Below are 21,800 nucleotides of genomic sequence, written 5' to 3' on the forward strand. Positions count from 1 at the left end.
TGTTGATTAATGGATGATTAGTTTCATAATCATGAACATTGGATGTTATTAATAACAAGGTTATGTCATTGTGTGAATGATGTAATGGACACACCCAATTAAGCGTAGCATAAGATCTCGTCATTAAGTTATTTGCTATAAGCTTTCGATACATAGTTACCTAGTCTTTATGACCATGAGATCATGTAAATCACTTATACCGGAAAGGTACTTTGATTACACCAAACACCACTGCGTAAATGGGTGGCTATAAAGGTGGGATTAAGTATCCGGAAAGTATGAGTTGAGGCATATGGATCAACAGTGGGATTTGTCCATCCCGATGACGGATAGATATACTCTGGCCCTCTCGGTGGAATGTCATCTAAATGTCTTGCAAGCATATGAATGAGTTCATAAGAGACCACATACCACGGTACGAGTAAAGAGTACTTGTCGGAGACGAGGTTGAACAAGGTATAGAGTGATACCGAAGATCAAACCTCGGACAAGTAAAATATCGCGAGACAAAGGGAATTGGTAATATATGTGAATGGTTCATTCGATCACTAAAGTCATCGTTGAATATGTGGGAGCCATTATGGATCTCCGTATCCCGCTATTGGTTATTGGTCGGAGTGAGTACTCAACCATGTCCGCATAGTTCTCGAACCGTAGGGTGACACACTTAAAGTTGGATGTTGAAATGGTAGTACTTGAATATGGAATGGAGTTCGAATATTTGTTCGGAGTCCCGGATGAGATCCCGGACATCACGAGGAGTTCCGGAATGGTCCGGAGAATAAGATTCATATATAGGATGTCATTTTATGTGAAATAAAATGTCGCGGAAGGTTCTATGGAAGGTTCTAGAAGGTTCTAGAAAAGTCCGGAAGAAACCACCAAGGAAGGTGGAGTCCACATGGGACTCCACCTCCATGGCCGGCCAGCCCTAGATGGGGTGGAGTCCCAAGTGGACTCCACCATAGGGGGCCGGCCACCCCCCACATGGGAGGTGGAAATCCCACCTTTGGGTGGGAGTCCTAGTTGGGCTAGGTTTCCCCCTCTTATGGAAGGTTTTGGTTTCGGGTCTTATTCGAAGACTTGGACACCAACACTTGGGATCCACCTATATAATGAGGGGCCAAGGGAGGGGCCGGCCACCCCAAGACCACAAGCTGGCCGCCCCCATAGAGTGGCCGGCCACCCCTCCCAAACCCTAGCCGCCCCCCTCTCCTCCATATTGCCCGCGTAGCTTAGCGAAGCTCCGCCGGACTTCTTCACCGCCACCGACACCACGCCGTCGTGCTGTCGGATTCAAGAGGAGCTACTACTTCCGCTGCCCGCTGGAACGGGGAGGTGGACGTCGTCTTCATCAACAACCGAACGTGTGACCGAGTACGGTGGTGCTGCCCGTTCGCGGCGCCGGAACCGATCGTGATCAAGATCTTCTACGCGCTTTTGCAAGCGGCAAGTGAACATCTACCGCAGCAACAAGAGCCTCATCTTGTAGGCTTTGGAATCTCTTCAAGGGTGAGACTCGATAATCCCCTCGTTGCTACCGTCTTCTAGATTGCATCTTGGCTTGGATTTCGTGTTCGCGGTAGGAAATTTTTTGTTTTCTATGCAACGTTATCCTACAGGGCCCACCTGTCGGTGACCAGGGAGACTATTAAATGGGGACTGGAGGGGATCTGGCCCTCCACTCCAGTCCCCACTCCACTCCCCGCAGCGAAACCGCCGCCATGGCCAAGCGACGGTTCGCCAACGACGACGAGGCGAGCAGCAGCCGCCGTCGCCCGCCGGCGCTGCGGGCTGCGGGAAGAAACCCAGGCGGCCTCCACATCGGAGAGGCCGCCCGCGGCGGTGCAGCATTACCGCAACCGCCGCCTCTCCTGCTCGAGCCGAAGCCCGAGTCCTCGGAGGAGGACCCGGACCTCCGCGCCGCGTTGATGATCTCGGCGGCGGAGGAGGAGGCGCAATGGCCGCACCTCCATGCGGCCATTCGCACCTCCGAGATGGAGGAGGCGGCCCGGCGGGAGGTCGAGGAGGCGGAGGGCTGGGAGCTCTACGCCCAGGCCCGCCGGCGCGACGGGAGGAGGAGGAGGCGGCGCGGCGGGAGGAGGCCGAGCGCCGCGCCGACGAGGAGCGCCGCCGGGAGCGGCGGCAGAGGACAGCGCCGCGCGGAGCAGCGGCGGCGCCAGGAGGCCAGGCGCCGCGCCTGGCAGGAGAGGGAGCGCCGCCTGTACTCGGGTGGCGCGTTGCCGCGCGGCCTCCAGGTCGAGCAGCCGTCTCTGCTGCTCCGCCTCCTGCCTCTCCCAGTCACGCCTGGACCATGCGAGCGCGGCGTCCATTGGGAGCACGTTGTCGGCGGGGACGAGGTCGGACAATGACCTTGCGATCATCTCGGCCACCGCGGCGTCCTCGGCCCGCTTGGCCTCCTCTTCGGCGAGCTGGGACGCGGCGGCGGCTGCCGCGGCGTCCTTCTTGGACGTCTTCCTCTTGCAACCACGCGAAGGAGACGACGACCGGTGCCCTCCCTCGCGGATGACGAGGGCGCCGCTGCCTGCTGCGCCCTCTGGTCGGCGGTGGAGAGGACGGATCCTTCTTGACGAAGGTTGGCGTCGCTAGTGGAGGAGCTGACCCGCCGAACCTCGATGCCGACCTCGACCCAGACGACAAGGACGACGACGCCATCTGTCGCGGCGTCCAGGAGCTACAGTGTGGGCGCGACACAGTAGGCGCCAGCGGCGGCGGCATCCCTAGTACAGGGGAGTTGCCACCCTCGATGTGCGCGAGCATGTTCTCGAGGGTGCGGCCAGCCCGCTCCACCAGCGACAGCGGCCGACGGCGTTGTTTCGCGCGGGAGGAGGGGGACCCGTCATAGGCGGAGAGTTCGCGGTCGTACCTCTGCCGCAAGAATTGCGTCCATGCCTCGTAGTTGTCGGGGAAGAACCTCTCCTCCGCGCGCTGCTCGTCGCTGAGGGTGACGAGCACCGCGTCGATCTCCGCCTCGAGGGCGGCGCGTCCGATTGGTGGCGGCGGGATCGAGACGTCCCCCGCGCTCAGGCGCCACCTTCGGGCGCGCGGAAGTCCGGCGGCACGGGGTAGCCCGCCGTGTGCAGCAGCTTCCCCTCCCATTGGTGAAGAGAACGACGGTCAAAGCCATTGTTTGCCGCGCCGTCGGCGAAGTTCGCCATTTCTCGATGAGATTGGGGAGAGAGGTGGTGAATAGGGAGGTGAATGCGGCCAGACGCGGTAGTTCTGCAATAAATAGAGTGCGACGCACGTGAAACCGAGGCGATGACGAAGCTTAACGGCGGTAGGCTTTTACAGCGCGCTGAAGACGATGCGATGAGGACGACGATCGGCCTTTCTAGCCGACAAGTCAGGGCCACCATCCACGCGTGAAGTTTTCTCGATGTTTCTCGTGCTTTCGTTTCGTCCGGACTTTCCGAGCGCTTTCCGGGGTACCGGGGATGACTTGGCCTTCTCGGATGGATGAAAGGCCAAATGCAAACGAAAACTAAGATCCAAGGGTGCAACTAAATTGTTTTCGTTCATCCAAATGAAAAAATAGGTGCTGGGTCTTTCGCGGGAGACGGCTGCATATGGTCTGAAATACACCTGGGCAAAGCAAGCTCGGGCCGGGCCGGGCTTCGGGTCGGGCTTAAAAAAGCCCGCGGGTAAAAAGTCAAGCCCGAGCCCGGCCCGGCCCGACTATCGGGCCTTTAATTTGAGCCCGAACCCGGCCCGAACGACCAAAAAGCCCGGCCCGGCCCGAGAAGCCTGGCCCGACCAGGCTAAAAGCCCGGCCCGACCAGGCTAAAATGCGCGAAAATGAAGGCCCAAACCCAGCCCGGCCCGACGTTCGGGCTCAGATTTCAGGCCCGAGCCCGGCCCGTAGTGTAAGCCCGACCCGGCCCGAAAATCTCAGGCCGGGCCGGGCCGGGCCGTCCGGGCCGGGCTGCCCATGCCCAGATGTACTCTGAAACTGTAGTTTGCCGCAGCTCGATCCAGCGGCCCACTCCACACACATGGCGACCCTCCCGCAAAAATAATCCACTCCCAGGCGGCGGCGGCGGCCATGGAGACGGCCGAGCTGGGCAGTCCCATTCCGAAGAAGATGAAACCAGCGGCATTCGAGGCGCCGGGGGGGACGGCAGTGGCGGGCCAAGCGCCGCCGCCCGAAGACGAGGACCGCATCAGCCACCTCCCCGACGCCGTCCTCGGCGACATCATCTCGCTGCTCCCCACCAAGGAAGGCGCCCGCACCCAGATCCTCGCCACCCGGTGGCGCCGCCTCTGGCGAAGCTCATCAGCGCCGCTCAATCTCGACTGCAACGCCCTCAGGAGGCCGGCTGGGAGCTCCGATATTTTCGAGAGCGCCGTGTCGAGCATCCTGTCCGCCCACCCGGGCCCTGGCCGCCGCTTGTGCCTCGACGAGACCCGCCGGCCCTATCCCCGCTCAGACGAGGCCCTGATGGACTCCTGGCTCTCGTCCCCCGCCCTCGACAATCTGCAGCACCTTGAGCTACGCCATGATTACACATCGTCTTACCCCTCCTACAACCAGCCGCCGCCCCCGCCGCTGCGCGCCGCTGCCTTCCGCTTCGCGCGCACCCTCCGAGTCGCCACCTTCGGAAGCTGCGCCCTCCCCTCCCAACCACCTCACTTCCCAAATCTTAAGCTGCTCACGCTTGAAAAGGCCAGCATCTCCTCCGATTGCTCCCTGCACAACATGATCTCCCAGTGCCCCACTCTCGAGTGCCTGCTGCTTCACGACGTCTATGGCATCCCCTGTGCCCGGATCAGCTCCCAAAGCCTCAAAAGCATCGGCGTGCGTTTTGGATGGTTCAGGGCAAGTAGTGATCACGAGCTCGAGGAACTCGTAATCGAGAACGTCCCTTCTCTGGAAAAGCTGCTCAACCTCAACTGCATACATGTAACCGTGGTCTCCGCGCCTAAACTAGAGATCCTGGGTCGTGTTTCCGATTCTAACAAAAACAAAACCAGATTGGTGTTTGGCTCCACCGTTATTCAGGTGGCTGTGCATTTCTGTGTGTTTTTACATAAATTACATATCATCTGCGTTTGCAAATGGCCTAATGTTGTTGTCTTTTTATGCTTGGTGAAGGGATTCCATGTTGATAGCATGGCTGCCAGGATTTGCACTGTCAAGACTTTAGCTGTCAATATGGGGAATCAACTTAGTGTCAAGAAGGCTATTGCGATGCTTAGATGCTTTCCATGTTTGGAGAAACTGTACATTAAGGTGACGATTTACAATGATGATTCATTTTGTTCGCATGTCCTTCTGTTTTACTTACTGTTCTCAAGTCTACTTTCGTCTATATGTTCTTTTTAGTTTTGCTGGGAGAAGGAAATTATGTACAGATGTACTACTATGAGCATCTTGCGAGATATGATGGAACCAAGACTTGACATCCCTTTAAAGCTCAAGAAAATAGTGTGTGACCTTTATCAAGGCTTTTCCTCACAAATTGAGTTTGCCAGATTCTTTGTACTGAATGCTACGGAGCTAGAATCAATTATATTTGAAGTTGAAGACAAATATTACAATAAGGAGTTCTTTGCATACCAACGTGCGGCGCTTCAGTGTGAGAAGAGGGTTTCAAGAGGAGCATGTTATCAATTTACAACTAGACAATGTCTGCGGGGGGTTGACGAGTTCAACCATGCCTCTGACTTGGATTTAACTGATCCATTTCTTAAGAGGGGTTCCAGGGGGTCTTCCTGTCGGTTTGTGTAGGCCTCCATCTTTATTTCCTGTGTTTAATGACTGTATTGTGGCATTGCTTCTGTTGGCTTATGTTGATGTAAAATGTGGATGTGCCACAATTTGAACAAGAAACTGATCCGTATGTGTAGGTGTTGAAATTGGATTTGATCTGTTACATGAGTTGTTCTCGCTTATCACTTGCGAGTTTGCTATGCCTTTTTCAAGTTTGTGTTATCATGGAACCTATGGCATCTAAACAAGCTATACCATCGTTAGGTTTGTGGTTTACTATGTTATGATTTGACTTTCTAGTTTTAAAATGAAATGTTCATATATCAGATATTACTTAGATTTTACTTTCTGTGCTAAGTTACTAGCTTGAGTTTTTTGTCTAGAGTATTTTTGTAGTTCTCTGCAATCCCCTCCGTTGCCAAGTAGGCTATCGACCATTACGAAGTGTTCCCAAGTATTTGCTTATATTTGGTACACAGAAAATGCATCCGTTCATGACTACATGACGTTAATTGTCTCCAGAAATACCTACAACTACCTGTGCAATTCCCTGTGTTATAGGGTGTTGAGAAATTTTGGTTAAGTAACACTGCATACTTTATCCATGTTTCTTCTTGATTATCAGACATGTGCCTTCAGTTCTTATTGTGCTACTCAGATTTCGCCAGAAAAACAATGATCCATGAAATGATCATGTGTGGAAAGAACACATGTTTCGAGTTTAAGCGGTAGTGATACCCAAGATGTTTGTGTTAACCGAAGTTCTTCTTTGCTTTCTTGTGAATGGGTTACATGCATAACCAAAGTTCTTTCTTTGCTTTCTTGTGAATATGCACATACAAAATTGCTATCTCTACTCCGTGTTGATGTTTTTCGGCAATTGTGACCTTGTTGCATTAAACTTTGATCCTGATCTGTTTAAGTCAATTTTGTGAGGAAAGGGCTAGCAGCATTTGGCAATCAACTTTGTGTTAATGTCTAGATGTAACTGGCTAGTTATCCTGTAGTGTTTGGCAATCAACATTTGACCGATGGAAGTGTTTTTTTAATTGGTATAAGATGGTGGGACATAGTTGATGTTAGCTGAACATATTAGATTTCTGTAATGGCTCTTGCAAAATAAGCTATGGCCTGGTGGTGTACTAGCCACTTGCAAATTATTGAAATCCTCCCTTATCTGGAAAATTTCTAGAGTTAAGTGCGATATCCCAGCCAACTTATAGGGCATCAGTACTTGATAATTGGAATACATCTTTAGTCTTCACCAATGCAATGGACAATGAGCTCAAGACTTGTCATTTGCTCTCTTATATGTGCACAACAGACCCTTGAGTATAAGTTCGAAAAGAACCTGTCCTGTGTAGCTCAAGGCCACTAGCTCCTGGCACAATGGTTCTGCCTAGGATCGACCATATCGTGGAGCAGCGTAAAGTATATTTATCTTGGAGGTTTATATGATTACCACTTTCGGTCTCAGCTGAAAGTTCACGTAGCTATCTCAAATGGTATTGCCTGACCTGAATTTCTCCTCCGTGGATTAGTATAGTTGAAAGGAAATATGTGTACTGCTTTGTTTCTTCTGACGCAGTTTCAATAGAAAACTGAAATTTTTATGGTGACATGTTTTTCATATTTTTACCTTTCATATGGTTTCCATACCAAAACTTTGAGTGTGTCTACCAAGGCCATTGTAGAGGATATGACATGGTTACTTTGACTCTCCTGAATGCCATGCTCTGAATGCATATTCAACGTCAAGGTAGACTATTTGGGAACCATCATAGTCATTGAACATTCATGTGCCGGGAAGATGATAGCCGCGTCAGGGGAGCCTGAATGCCTGATGCTATCTAGAGATGCAAGAGGCGCCCCCCGCAGTAGCCCGTTTAGATGTTCTCACAGGCTCACAATACAAATTGTACTAATCACAGAAGAAAGCAAATACACTTCATTTGGCCAGCAGGACACTCAAAGCAGGCTGATTTGTGTGTGTTCTGGTGGATCAAGTGCCTTCTATGGTTCTTGTTTGCAGCCTCTGAACATGGAAGAGAAGGGGTGCGGAATTTCTGTGCAGTAGAAAACCTGATCCTCTCAAGTTCCAACTTAAATCTGCGTACATTTGATATGCAACCTAATGCTCTGAAATGTGATGAGAAGTCTATCTTTGCATGCATCAGGTTTGTATGATGCGCATCTCTGCACCATGAAGAGCCTGGCTGGCTGGTTGCCTGGTTGTATGTGTCAGTTTTTATGGAACCATCTATTGGCACTTAGGTGGCGTGTCAACAAAAACATCCATGGCCGGTGCACAAGAAACTAAACCATGGCAGCTCACCCAGAATATGTGTGGCATTTACACATGAACTCAGTCAGAAGCATCTTAATAGCAGAAATGAACTGATACATTCAGAGAAAAGCAGGTGCTCAGGTACTGATATACCATCTAGATTGAAGGCATGGATAAAAAAGGGGGGACACATGAGAACTTAACCAAAGTCAGCACAATTGGCCTACCTATTCTTCCAACGGAAACATCAATACAAGTCTTGGGCAGATTCAACTTGCTGACAGCATATCGTGCTTACATACATATGCTTAATGCGGACATATATCAACTTGCTGACAGCATTTCTAGTACTAATACCAAGGTCTGAGTACTATATCTAGCTAGCAGATTTGCAGCACCACCGTCTTGAACATCCTCCATCCAACTGCAGATGTTATGGCCAAACAGGATAGCAGAAGGAAGCGAGGTAAGATCTGCATACATATGTTTTATTGTGAATTTCAAAGCAACTGCTGTGGATGCAATAGAAATGTTTGCTACCCCAGTTTGTTAGTCTGGAGGCATGTCCCAAACTGCAATAGCTTAAGAATAAAGGCGCACAAGCTGCTTATTTGCGCTTCCGAAGAATCACAGAGCCATCTTATTGCAGTTTGGAAGCAATGCACACAAAAAATTAGCAGACTATAACATGTGAACTCTATGTGCTTGAAAACACACCATGATAAATAAAGTACCTCATGAAATGAAAACCCAAGGCCTTCAAATATTAACTTATTGGTTATGCAACATTCTTGATTTGAACATCATTTGTTCAGTTGAGTGAATGAAGAGCAAATACAATACTAGGAATGACTAAAGATGTAGTACTACATGAAGTTGCAAGCCTGAGTGCCGTTTTTCTGTTAAGATAAGTAACATACAAATAAGAACTAGTATGCAATCCTTTTTAGTTATTAACCTTCCTAATCACATACAAATGTTGAATAGGAGAACATAAACTGACTACCCTCCGTAGCTAGATTGGCAAGGTTGTCAGTATCAATATGCCAATAATTGCTTTCTACATAAGTACATAACAATGCAATTAGGACCAACAAAGCAGACACCCAGTGGTAACATGAAACAAATTAATTAAGCTTAGCTAGCACCTGAGGAGAGAGATTTAATCCATTTCTCAACAAAAAAAAAAAGTAAGCACCTTATCTTATTATATTAATGTGAGCTAGCTGTCTTACCTCTTGATCAAATGGTTGGTTCCAATAACAATGGTGGGAAGCTGAAGTAGGGGAGGGCACGTTTGCGATTGAAGAAGATCTCCATCTTGCTACAGACCTTGGTAATTTCATAAGTCTTGACATTCAGTGAGTAACAATCCACATTCTCATTATTAATGCCCACATTATTAATAATGCCTTCGGGAGCGCCTCGAAAAAACAAGAATCCCTCGGCTCCACCAACTGAGCAGATTGAATAGTCCCGATACAGGTCAGGCAGCGGTATGATCTTCTCCAGCTTCCATTCATGTGAATTATCTTTCAGAGATGTATGGTGGAGAGAAAAGGACCCATGTTGACAAACAAGAGAAAACATCTCAAGGACTCCTTCTCTGCCCACAACAACAGCGCTCGGACGCCGAGGGGCAATGTCTTCGTCAGGCAGATCTCTGAGCTGCACATGGTAGCCAGTCAGGAGATCAACACCGGAAAACGTCATAGTGTGCGTGTCGAGAACAAGCAGATCGTCGCTCCAGCCACGACGTTCTGTCCAGTAGAAGCAGCCACGCACACAGTCGAAGCAGGACAAGTTGCCAAGAGGACTCAGGTTGCGACATATGCCCAAGCGCCATTGCCTAGTTGTGGAAGTGAAGACGAAGATGGCGAGCTTGGTTTCGTATCTCGCTATGCATATCACCTTGAAGGACTCATCCTCGCCGCCGGAGGCGGTGGTGGGAGCGAGCATGGGCTCGAACTCGAAGAGCCGCTCTTGCGGATGGGCCGCGAGATCCTCGGGTATGGTGGGGAGCAACACGTATCGGCGGAACAAGGGGTCGCAGACGGCGAGGTGGAAGTCGGCGGCGTTGCAGCGCTCCCGTTTGGTCCACGTGGGGCGGGCGCCGGCGTGGTAATCGACCACCTCGGTGCAGTTCATGAGGATGCTTATATCGGAGCCGCCTTCGTCTTCCGGGGAGCCGTCCTCGGGGTAGCTCCACATGTGGACGACGCGAGGGTGGCGCGAGATCCAATCCAGGAGGACGCGGCCATCGCGGGGGCGCCAGCGGGGGACTGCGTCCGTGTCGAGCTCGAAGGATTCGTAGGAAGAAGAAGAAACGACGGGCGGGACGAAGGAGTAGTCGGCGGCGCAGGGGGCGAGGGCGCCCGCGAGCGGGGCGGAGGGGTGCGGCGCCTCGGCGGGGTGGAAGCCGGCCGCGTCCAGGAAGCCAAGAAGGGGAGGCAGGTGCAGCGAGCGGAGGCGGCGGCGAAAGGCGTGGCCTTTGATGACGCGGCGGAAGGAGGTGCAAGCGGCGGAGGTGCAGGCGACATCGGCCGGGGTCGGAAGGCGGAGAAAGATCTCCTCCAGGAGCTCGTCGGGGATGGTTGCCAGCGCCGGCGAGGCCATGGCCGCTGGGGTGGAGGAATGGGATCTGCTCTGTTCCGACTAGGTTGGGGATAGGTTTTGTTCTGTGAGTGACCAGTTCGACAATTTCTTTTCTCCTTGGAGCGATGTCCCAGTGCCAAAACTATCGCATTTGTGTCTGTAAAAAATAACTACTGTAGTATCGTTTTTGTGCTTAATAGTCCAAAAACTATCACTTTATGGTTTGCTAGTAAAACTTATTTTTTTCCGCGGCCTCGTTCACCTTCTTCTCCATGTTTTCCTTTCCGACCAACTCAGATGGATCCGGCATGTGTATCTAAGGGCATCTCCACCGGCGCGGCGTAAACGGACGCTCAGCGACCGTTTTCGTCCGCCGTGACCGGAAATGTGTCTGGGGCCTATTCTAGCGGACGCAAAGTGACCGGGTCGTCCGCGGAGACGCAAACCTGGCTCAAATATGCACCAGCGATGCATCTCCCTGGACGTCCGGAAACGTCCGCTCGTGTCTGGCGGATGTTTCGGCTGGCCCGCCTGGCAGCGACCCTGCGTCGATGCGTTTTCTCAAACGCGCCAGCGACTGCAAAGTTACGTCGCTGCATCGCTTCGGCACACTGCGCCACTTTAATGGCGACGATGCCTCGGCTGCCGAGCGGCCGCCCACCTCCGCCAACCAGGTTAATGGCGACGCCACGCGTCCCGCGGCCACCCGCATGCCGCCGGCCTATATAAAGGGGGCGCGCGTTCTTCTTCCTCATCCACTCCTCCAAAGAAACCCTAGCTAGCCGCCACAAAGCTCGACCGTAGCGCCGCCTAGGTGTTCCTGCGACGCAACCAAGCCCGCGAGGAAGTCCATTGCCGGTCCTGGTGGCCGGTGAGGCGGTCGAGGCCGCGGCCGCGGCCCTAGGCGCCCCCGTGGCCGGGGCAGGGGCCGCCGTGGTGGAGCAGCTACGGCCCCACGCTCGCCGTCGCCTGCGCCCTCCTCGTCCTCGCAGGAGGAGCGCTGCTTCGAGTTCCTCCTCCGCATCGACGACGACCCACTCGCCATCAAGCGGCTACCGGACAAGTTCGCCGAGTTCGTCGACGGCGTCGAGCCGGCGCACTTGCAGCTACGGGAGGCCAGCTGCAACTTCTGCCGCTGGACCGTGGAGGTCCTGTTCGACGGGCAGGGCAAGATGTACCTGCACACGGGGTGGGACAAGTTCGCCCGTGACCTCGACCTCGAGCCCGGCTGCCAGCTCACCTTCCTCTACGAGGGGGACGGCGAGATGATCGTCAAAGTGTTCAACGATACAGCCTGCCGCAGGCACTACCACACCGACGACTCCGGCTCCGACACCAATAGTTAGAACGTTGAGTGTTCTTTCTTTGCAACGAATCTGGCTACGGGCCAGACGAAGCCAGTAGTCGAGGTTTCTGGATGTTCGCTTCATCGGTAGAACCAACAAGGGTACCATCTCCTCCCGCTGGATTTTCCATTTTGGGTGACTGGGTGCCCTTGAATGTTCTTTCTTGGCAGCGAACATACGAAAATCAACACAACTGGCTTCTTTTTAAAAAAAAATTATATTTGTGTCAACCATGGTTCAAACTATGTGTTAGTTTGTGTAAACCATGTTCCAAACTATGTGTTAGTTTGTGTAAAATCATGTTTCAAAATGTTATATTTGAAACTATGTTTAAATGGAGAAGAGGGAAAAAAGGAAAAAAAAAATTAAATGCGTCGCCCCGCTGGAGCAGACCCCAGACGCAAACGGACGCGCGGATAAAAACGGTCATTTTTGCGTCCGCATCGCGACGCAAACGGACGCTCGCGGACATTAAAATACGTCGCGCCGCTGGAGATGCCCTAATCTGATAGCTTTGTGTCGAACGGGAACGAGGGGAGGAGGGGCAAAGGCGAGGGGTGTGACCACCAGGGGATCCGGCTGCGGAGGACTGCGTAAGAGAGGCTATCGTCAATGGACTAGCCAGAAACTATATATGACTCATTCAGGGTATTGTACTGCATGTTATAACTTTGTTTGAGTTGAATGAAATTTGGCGCATCCGGCGCCTCCCTCTTAAAAAAAAAATCAATCATTGTTTGTTTTGGTTGGCTTTAGAGCGTGCCGCTCGATGAACCAAACAAATCAATTGATGAATAACAAACTAACTACATCAGATATTATTGTGTGATATGATTAGTGGGATATTGATGTGGAAGGCTCGGCTGCGTCGGTCAACGGTGGGCATCGATTTTTATTACTACTACTACCTGCGTCGGCCAGCGACCCGACCGCCCTTCCCGCTCGCCGGCGACCAGGCGGCCGGGAATCGGAGATCCTCGACCCGGCCAACCACCCTCAGCCGTGCAGAAGCCCCCATGGCCGCCGCCGTCACCCCTCCCTGCTCTGGTCGCCGCCCGTCGTCGCGCCTCCCCTGCCCTGGTCGCTGCCCGCCGGCGCCCCTCCCCTGGCCGCTGCCCTCCGCCTCCCCTTCCATGACCGCCGCAGCCCCTTCCATGGCCCCCGACCGCCGCCGCTTCTCCGCTGGCCGCCGGTTGACTCCTCCATGAACTCCAGCACGTATGGCGTGAGATGCGATTTTGAGGGCCCAATTGCTTTTCTATCTCTTTGTTGCAGGGCCTTTGTGCTAAAAAGTTGGACCATTTTGTAAAACTGCTGTGAGCCATGCTCACCTCATCACAAATTGTACCAAACACCATCTCATGTGAGCATAGCTCAACACATACAGGGTTGCCAAACATGTGATGAGTCTCACCTCAACTTAGCTAGGGTGAGCATGTATGATAAGAGATATATAATCTGAGTTGGCCCGGGCTACCAAACACACCCTATATGACTCATTCAGGGTATTGTACTGCATGTTGTAACTTTGTTTGAGTTGAATGAAATTTGGCGCATCCGGCGCCTCTCTCTTAAAAAAATAATCAATTATTGTTTGTTTTCGTTGGCTTTCGAGCGTGCTGCTCGATGAACCAAACAAATCAATTGATGAATAACAAACTAACTACATCAGATATTATTGTGGGATATGATTAGTGGGATATTGATGTGGAAGGCTCGGCTGCGTCGGTCAACGGTGGGCATCGACGTGATAAGGAAGGAGGATGAAATCTTGGTTCTAAATTGATCGAAGCGTGACATCGGCAGTCACCGATTTTAACCTTTATAGTAGTAAAGAAAAGAGAGAAACCCATTGTCCTCATTGTCTTTGGCTTTGAGTCGAGGTCATGAGGTTTTAAGCACAACAATTCGCTCAGCTTCCGAGTGCAACATTTCACCAATGGCCTGAACGCCTCATATTTGTCTACATACCTGAATTCGCTGAGCCTGTTGCCAATGTGCTCCGTATTTCATTTATTTATTTTATTAATGGAGACACCCCAGTTTTTATAACAACACAACTAATTTTATTACTACTACCTCCGTGGTTTGCACGTATTTCTAGATTGTCAATTTAGCCAACATAATAATTTTTACGCCATAAAAATTATATCATTAGAAGGTAAAACATCTAAGGTTTCTAATGATATATATTTTATAATATATCACTTGTAGTATTATGGTCAAACTTACGACCTAGAGATACGCACAAGTCCTATGAACTGGGACGGAGAAAGTACTAAGTTTCTTTTTTTAAGAAAATCAAATTTATTACAGCTCCGTATTATTGTGGGCTAGCTAGTGGCTTCGACGAAACCAAGGGAATGACGTGTTCACAATTACAGTGAGAATGCATGCAACAATATATATGTGCTAAAATATAGTGGACTTGGACTCCAGCTGGTCAGGGGCTTGGCACATGCACGCGGAGGGAAGGGCGTAGGAGGAGGTCAGCCTTCCGCCGTGCGGTGACGCCAAACGCCTCAGTCATGTCGAACCCAGCCAGGTCCGGCGCTTCCCAGTCGAAGTGGAGCAGCAGGCTGGCCAGCGGGAGCTCCACGCTGGCAAGGCCGAACGCCATCCCAGGGCACATCCTCCGGCCGGCGCCGAACGGCAGGAGCTCGAAATCGGTGCCCCTGAAATCCACCGCCGCCGCGTCGGCGCCGGCCTGGAATCGCTCCGGCCGGAACTCCTCGGTTCCGTCGGGCCAGCACCGCCCGTCATGGCCCAGCGCCCAGGCGTTGACGATCACCTGCGTGCCCTTCGGCACGTCGAAGCCCATCACCTTGCACGGCTCCCGGCACTCGCGTGGGAGCAGCAGCGGCGCCGGGCCGTGCATACGTAGGGTCTCCCGTATGACAAGGTGCAGGTACGGCACCTCTCCGAGCCTATCCTCGACCACCATGCCGCTGGCCTTGAAGGCTCGGCGCACCTCGGCCGTCACCTTCTTCATCACCCTTGGGTTCTTGACCAGCGACGCCATGGCCCATTCCAACGTTGTTGCCGATGTCTCGCTGCCGGCGGCGAAGAGATCCTGTCGGTAGTGCTTGTCAAATAATTTTTTTGTAGTGTAGGAGTATGAAAAAGAGAGATCATTTGTGCTACTACCTCTATCCCATAAAAAGATATCGTAAATTCGTCTAAATTGAAATGTATCTAAACACCGGTTAGTGGTTAGTACATAGTACATACATACAACTAAATTTAAACAAATATTTAATTGATGGAGGATTTTATGGATGGAGGAAGTACATACAAAGATGACGGCTTCGACTGCGACCATGTCGATCTCACCATCCTTGTGTATTTTGAGGAGCACGTCAAGCATGTCCTCGTCTTCTTCGCCCTGCTTATTCCTGTCGAGATGGTCCTGGATAACGCCCCTGATGATACCGTACACCAGGGCGTGGTTCTCCTCGGCGCGGCGCAGGGTGCCGCTGAAGCGTCTCACGAGCCATGACGACGGCCACAGGTCCACGGGGTTAAACCCCGTCGCGAGCCCAACGAGGTTGTCGAGCTCTCGCAGGAACAGCTCACGCTGCTTGCACCGGTCGCCCATGACGGCGCGGAACGTGGTGTCGGAGACCACCGTGGACAGCCGGGCGCGCATATCCACCTGGCAGCCGGCCGCGGCGGCGGACCCGACCTCACGCAGCATGGCCGCCACCTCCTCCTCGCGGATGGCGCGGAAGGAGGCGACGCGGCGCGCCACGAGGAGCTCCGTGACGACGATCTTCCGAAGTTGGCGCCAGTACTCACCGTACGGCGCGAAGATGATGTCTCGCCCGCCGCAGGTCAGTACGCTCATGGTGGGCGTCAGCGGCCGCGTCGCGAACGCCAGGTCCTGGATCTTCATCACCTCGCGGGCTGCCTCCGGGGACGACAGCACCAGCGTGGGCACCTCGCCCAGACGGAGGAGCATCACCGGCCCGTGGCGCTGCGCCAGCTCGCGCAGGGCACGGTGAGGAAGCTGCCCGGCCAGGTGGTGCAGGCTGCCAATGAACGGCAGCTGCCATGGACCTGGCGGCAGCCGCAACCCATTGTTGGCCGTCAAGCGCCACCACCTGAACGTTGCAAGCAGCAGCGCCAGCGACACGAGAGCCCAGCCGAGGTAGCAGTACTCAGAGGTGTCCTCCATTATTTGTGTCTTGTCAACGATAGTATTCACCAATCCAATTATGTAGACTTGAACTGAATGCGTGGTCTGGTCTATCTCAGTGCACGAACCTGAGATCCACACGTCTGTGCGTAACATCATTTTCCGTAAGAAGTTGTCCCTACGTTCAGCATTATTGGGTCTGACTTATTGGCCTTGCTCGATGTTCTACGGTGATTAATACTAGCGCCGCACCACGTGTCCCAAGAGTTGGGACTAGCATAAATCATGAGGTAATCCAACGCTCTGATTTTTCTCTCAGTTGCAACCTCTTTTACCATTACAAAAATCTCAATTACAAATTATGTTAGCACGAATCACGATGCAATCATATTGTTTAGAAGTCTTCGGAGAACTAACCTAGTTATCAATCAACTAAAAATTAGCAAAACCGACATTATTATGTTTGTATCAGACCTTTTATTTGCTAGTCGATAGAGAAAATATCAATTGTTTCAAAGTCATTGATCATGATAGCTAGGAACACTGTTTTCTTCTTGGAGGCGTCGTTTTTGGAGAGTCTGTATTTGAGGTGTTATCTTGGTGGTGGATGTATTATTGTTGCTAGGCCTGGAATATTGTAGCGGGACTTTTGTTTTTTAGTTTTCTTTTCTCTTTTTTAGTTGTGTGCATCTGTACTGCCATTAGGGTGTTGCGTTGTTGCAGAGGCTGAATGTAATTCATATCTTTTGATATCAATATATTCTCTTTATCGATTATATGAAAGCTAGGAACAATTTAGAATTGGTGCGCAAGTTCCAGTTGAACAAATACAATTGCAGGGCTGCACATTTCTACATCAAAGTCGCAGAAACAACTCTTGTGAAATTCAAAGTCGATTGTTATGTTGGTAGTAGCTTTCAAACAACACCTCGATTATTATACTATATACAGTATATTAGCTTTGAAATAGCAACTTAATTGTTATTTTGATATTAGCTTTGAAATAACAAGTCAACTATTATGCTAGACTAGCTGAATGTTCGTGTGTTGCTACGGGTCCTTATCCCCCTCCCTCTGTCATTGTGTTTCATCGTCGCCCCACTTCAACATTGTTGCAACTCTACCTTCTACCCTACTTCAAAAATATCAATCAACATTGTACGCTAATGTTTTCTCTAACTTCAGAAATCATTGTTGCCATTTCCGTAGCCTGTGTCTTCGAGCTTCTTTGAGATAACATAATGCAATATAGAAACAACACTCACCAAAAGATCTACCATTTTTGTGCTTACTAAACTTCCATTCCTTCCCACCCAGTGATCATTTGGCTACATTGCTACATTTTCTCACTCCTCAACATCCTAGCCGTGAATTTTTTATACTCGTACAAACTAGTCATACCTATTGTTTTCCACCGGTCATAATATATGTAGTATAGACATGTTCTAAAGACAACATTAGTCCCTCTATATTTCGCATCAGCTACTTGGTATGTTAAATATAAAATTATAGCATTTACTAGCCTTCCTCGCCACAATGAGGATCTTCCGTAGCCTGTACTATGACACTCTGTACATGTTTCTCTACTTGTCACAAAAGTAAATACACCAATAGAAAACATATGAAATATCTAGGAATAATACTATACCTAATCAATCAAATGTGTGGAATCAAACCGCGTGGAGATCATACCAAGTTGAACTCACGAGGCTAAGAAATGTTTAAAAAAAACACCTTCATGAAAATTGTAGAAGGGACAACTTGAAACAAAAAATATGTCTTCTAATATACTAACTAATACACAATATATTTTGGCGCATAAGAAGTATTGTTTACACATAACAAAGCTACATGTGCTGTATAGTACCTTCATCCCAAAGTTTAAGGCTTGAATTATTTTGAAAAGTCAAACTGTATCAAGTTTGACTTAGCTTTTATGAAAAAATATTAACATGCAAAATACAAAATTAATATCATTAAATAGATAAGGAAATATATTTTTGTATGGTATTTAAAAAATATTGTATTTGTTGATAGATTGTTCTAAAATTTTGGTCAAACTTTATTCTGTTTGACTTTTCAAAAAAATATAAGCCTTAAACTTTGGGATGGAGGTAGTAGATAATATCTGTTTCTCCTTCAACCACAACAATGGTATCTGCTTTGTGATATCAGTAAATTTGAATAGTAATAGTCCCTCCTTTTCAAGTTTGTCTAAAGTCGAATGAATCTAGACACAGTTTAGTCTATAGACACATCCAAATTTACACACAAGTTAAAACATCCTTTGTGGGGGAGTATATACCGATAATTCAAACTCAAACAACTACTCAATTATCCAAAATCATAAGTGAAGCACCAACGTCGAGCAATAAAAACATGAACATTGTTTTTTACATTGGATCTCTGTTTCACACACGCGTATGGAATGTGATTTTCAATACCACCTAGAGAAATATTTATATATGCTCTTCCGGCTCCCTCTTTGTCCACCCTTTGCGCCCCCTCCCTCCAGCGTCACTGACAAGATTTTGTTCACATTTGATACGGTGAACAAGTATTTTGCCTCCACAGTAGAATCAAACTTTTCTTAAGAGATTTACAAATGTAATCTGTTCATTTGTTGCAAGCAAAAGATAAATATATCTAGGCCTAAATCAATAGATATCAACTCTCACAACCATTGCGCCAAACAAAATGACACAGGGAAAAACATTTTATACATTGCACCTATATTCTATTGATAGTCTTGTGTCTCCTTATACTGAACATGTAAGGAAGCCTAGACAAAACAATTACTTTACAGAGCAAAGGCATATCATAATTTCCAAACAAATTTTTAGTTTAAGATAATTTCTAGTGGTTAGACGTATATGTGGGCATGTAGCTGTCGTTTATTCTATTTTGTCAAGTGAACAGAGCTCAACATATATCTATTTTCTCACCAATAAAATGCTATGAACGCAGACATATCTTTTTTGCTCTATCCCCCTCCGCTACCATGTTCACCCTTTCTAGCTAATTCGCTATCCTCATCCAAAAATATCCACCATGCACATTTTTTTCGAAATGGGGTTGTACCCCGGCTTCTGTATCATGATGATGCACATGGCCATTTATTAATAAAAAGGTTCGAAAAGGTATTATTTACAACTCACGCATGACCGAGGATTGATACAAGAATCAACCACCGAAAACAAGACATACTGCGACTACAACTCAACATAGCCTTCCAGTATGCCGCCAACCAGTCTGGCACAAGATATCATGAGCGACCATCAGGAACCGTGTGCATCCAGTAACCATAGCATCCCGCTGTTCCTCCGGGGAAAGTAGAGCCCAAAGTTGGACCCAATGGGATACCATGTGAATAACCTGCAAGAAATGAAAAGAGACTTTTTTATTAAAAATGATATCATTTCGGAAGCTCCAAATAGACCAACATAAAGCAGAAACCCCAATCCGGATAAACGCCTTAGATTTTCTATCTACTCCATTTAACCAATTACCAAACATATTAATAATAGTGGTAGGAGGTGGAAGATTAAACGTGAAACAAACTGTACGCCATAATAATTTAGCTAAAGGACATTCAATAAAAAGATGTTGAATGGTCTCCTGTTTCCCACAGAAAACACATTTTGTACACCCATTCCAATGACGTTTAGGTAGATTATCTTTAGTTAACAAAACTTTATTACTCATGAACCACATGAAAATCTTGATCTTAAGTGGAATTTTAACCTTCCAGAGATACTTGCGCAAAAAAGGGGTGTGGTCACACATAAGATCTTCATACATAGACTTGACCGTAAACAAACCGTTAGAAGTCAACTTCCAAATAAACCGATCCTCCTCATCAGTCAAAGTAACCATCATGAATTTCTGACATAACTGTAACCAAGAAGTCCATTTACTACCATTTAACACCCTTCTGAATGTAATATTCAAAGGTGTATGAGCAAGCACCTGCGCAACGCTGACATTTTTATGATGGACAATATTATACAAGGAAGGATATTGCTGAGCCAAGGAAGTAGTTCCCAACCAGGTGTCTTCCCAGAAGCGGATGGACATACCATTACCCACTTTGAAAGAGCCTCTTGAAAAAAACTACTGTTTGACTGATGGCGCGTGAAGCACACGTCCGTTGGGAACCCCAAGAGGAAGGTGTGATGCGCACAGCAGTAAGTTTTCCCTCAGAAAGAAACCAAGGTTATCGAACCAGTAGGAGATGAAGGCCACGTGAAGGTTGTTGGTGGAGGAGTGTAGTGCGACGCAACACCAAGGATTCCGGCGCCAACGTGGAACCTGCACAACACAATCAAAATACTTTGCCCCAACTTAACAGTGATGTTGTCAATCTCACCGGCTTGCTGTAAACAAAGGATTAAATGTATGGTGTGGAGAATGATGTTTGTTTGCAAAGAACAGCAGAGAACAATGATTGCAGTAGATTGTATTGAGATGTAAAAGAATGGACCGGGGTCCACAGTTCACTAGTGGTGTCTCTCCAATAAGAAATAGCATGTTGGGTGAACAAATTACAGTTGGGCAATTGACAAATAGAGAGGGCATAACAATGCACATACATATCATGATGACTAATATGAGATTTACTTAGGGCATTACGACAAAGAACATAGACCGCTATCCAGCATGCATCTATGCCTAAAAAGTCCACCTTCGGGTTAGCATCCGCACCGCTTCCAGTATTAAGTTGCAAACAATAGACAATTGCATTAAGTACGGTGCGTAATGTAAACAATACAAATATCCTTAGACAAAGCATTGTTGTTTTATCCCTAGTGGCAACAACACATCCACAACCTTAGAACTTTCTGTCACTGTCCCAGATTCAATGGAGGCATGAACCCACTATCGAGCATAAATACTCCCTCTTGGAGTCACAAGTATCAACTTGGCCAGAGCCTCTACTAGCAACGGAGAGCATGCAAGATCATAAATAACACATATATGATAGATCGATAATCAACTTGACATAGTATTCCATATTCATCGGATCCCAACAAACACAACATGTAGCATTAAAAATAGATGATCTTGATCATGATAGGCAGCTCACAAGATCTAACATGATAGCACAAGAGGAGAAGACAACCATCTAGCTACTGCTATGGACCCATAGTCCAAGGATGAACTACTCACACATCAGTCCGGAGGCGATCATGGTGATGTAGAGTCCTCCGGGTGATGATTCCCCTCTCCGGCAGGGTGCCGGAGGCGATCTCCTGAATCCCCTGAGATGGGATTGGCAGCGGCGGCGTCTCTGGAAATTTTCTCGTATCGTGGCTCTCCGTAATAGGGTTTTCGTGACAGAGGGAATAAATAGGTGAAGGGGCAGAGTCGGGAGAGGCACGAGGGGCCCACACCCTAGGGCGGCGCGCCCCCCTCCTTGGCCGCGCCGCCAGGTGGTGTGGGGCCACCTCGGCTCTTCTTCATCTTCTCTTCGGACTTCTGGAAGGCTCCGTGCAAAATAAGACCGTGGGATTTTGTTTCGTCCAATTCCGAGAATATTTCCTGTGTAAGATTTCTGAAACAAAAAACAGTAGAAAACAGGAACTGGCGCTTCGGCATCTTGTTAATAGGTTATTGCCGGAAAATGCATAATAATGATATAAAGTGTATATAAAACATGTGAGTATTGTCATAAAACTAGCATGGCACATAAGAAATTAT

General features: G+C 49.0%; 3 protein-coding genes across 4 annotated transcripts; 1 reads left to right on the forward strand and 2 right to left on the reverse strand.

Annotated features, from left to right (window-relative positions):
* The first annotated feature begins 3,986 nt into the window (after positions 1-3,986).
* Positions 3,987-5,916, forward strand: LOC127316344 (F-box/FBD/LRR-repeat protein At5g53840). Its single transcript, XM_051346741.2, has 3 exons — positions 3,987-5,023; positions 5,117-5,254; positions 5,348-5,916. Exons 1-3 carry the CDS (start codon positions 4,067-4,069, stop codon positions 5,750-5,752), a joined length of 1,500 nt encoding a protein of 499 aa, XP_051202701.1. The 5' UTR covers positions 3,987-4,066; the 3' UTR covers positions 5,753-5,916.
* A 2,183-nt stretch (positions 5,917-8,099) lies between these two features.
* On the reverse strand, positions 8,100-10,755 carry LOC127316343 (uncharacterized). The gene is made up of 2 exons (XM_051346740.2): positions 9,257-10,755; positions 8,100-8,494 (listed from the first exon to the last, which is right to left on the reverse strand). Exon 1 carries the CDS (start codon positions 10,635-10,637, stop codon positions 9,264-9,266), a length of 1,374 nt encoding a protein of 457 aa, XP_051202700.1. The 5' UTR covers positions 10,638-10,755; the 3' UTR covers positions 8,100-8,494; positions 9,257-9,263.
* A 3,469-nt stretch (positions 10,756-14,224) lies between these two features.
* LOC127316342 (desmethyl-deoxy-podophyllotoxin synthase) lies at positions 14,225-16,206 on the reverse strand. 2 transcript variants are annotated; one of them, XM_051346738.2, is made up of 3 exons: positions 15,258-16,206; positions 15,110-15,157; positions 14,225-15,035 (listed from the first exon to the last, which is right to left on the reverse strand). In XM_051346738.2, exons 1-3 carry the CDS (start codon positions 16,137-16,139, stop codon positions 14,406-14,408), a joined length of 1,560 nt encoding a protein of 519 aa, XP_051202698.1. In that variant the 5' UTR covers positions 16,140-16,206; the 3' UTR covers positions 14,225-14,405. The 2 variants fall into 2 exon arrangements, with proteins under 2 accessions (XP_051202698.1, XP_051202699.1); XM_051346739.2 differs by lacking the exon at positions 15,110-15,157 and having other exon boundaries at positions 15,258-16,201.
* Positions 16,207-21,800: the final 5,594 nt, after the last annotated feature.

Source organism: Lolium perenne, chromosome 7, assembly GCF_019359855.2.
Source record: "Lolium perenne isolate Kyuss_39 chromosome 7, Kyuss_2.0, whole genome shotgun sequence".
NCBI lineage: Eukaryota > Viridiplantae > Streptophyta > Magnoliopsida > Poales > Poaceae > Lolium > Lolium perenne.

Bases quoted from the DNA above. Each gene is read 5' to 3' on its own strand.
- LOC127316344 (XM_051346741.2), top strand. From the start codon at position 4,067: ATGGAGACGGCCGAGCTGGGCAGTCCCATTCCGAAGAAGATGAAACCA. The intron at 5,024-5,116 runs GTGGCTGTGCAT...TGCTTGGTGAAG, and splicing joins TTGGCTCCACCGTTATTCAG to GGATTCCATGTTGATAGCAT. The intron at 5,255-5,347 runs GTGACGATTTAC...TGTTCTTTTTAG, and splicing joins TGGAGAAACTGTACATTAAG to TTTTGCTGGGAGAAGGAAAT.
- LOC127316343 (XM_051346740.2), bottom strand. From the start codon at position 10,637: ATGGCCTCGCCGGCGCTGGCAACCATCCCCGACGAGCTCCTGGAGGAG.
- LOC127316342 (XM_051346738.2), bottom strand. From the start codon at position 16,139: ATGGAGGACACCTCTGAGTACTGCTACCTCGGCTGGGCTCTCGTGTCG. The intron at 15,158-15,257 runs GTATGTACTTCC...ACCGGTGTTTAG, and splicing joins CAGTCGAAGCCGTCATCTTT to ATACATTTCAATTTAGACGA. The intron at 15,036-15,109 runs GTAGTAGCACAA...CACTACCGACAG, and splicing joins TATCTTTTTATGGGATAGAG to GATCTCTTCGCCGCCGGCAG.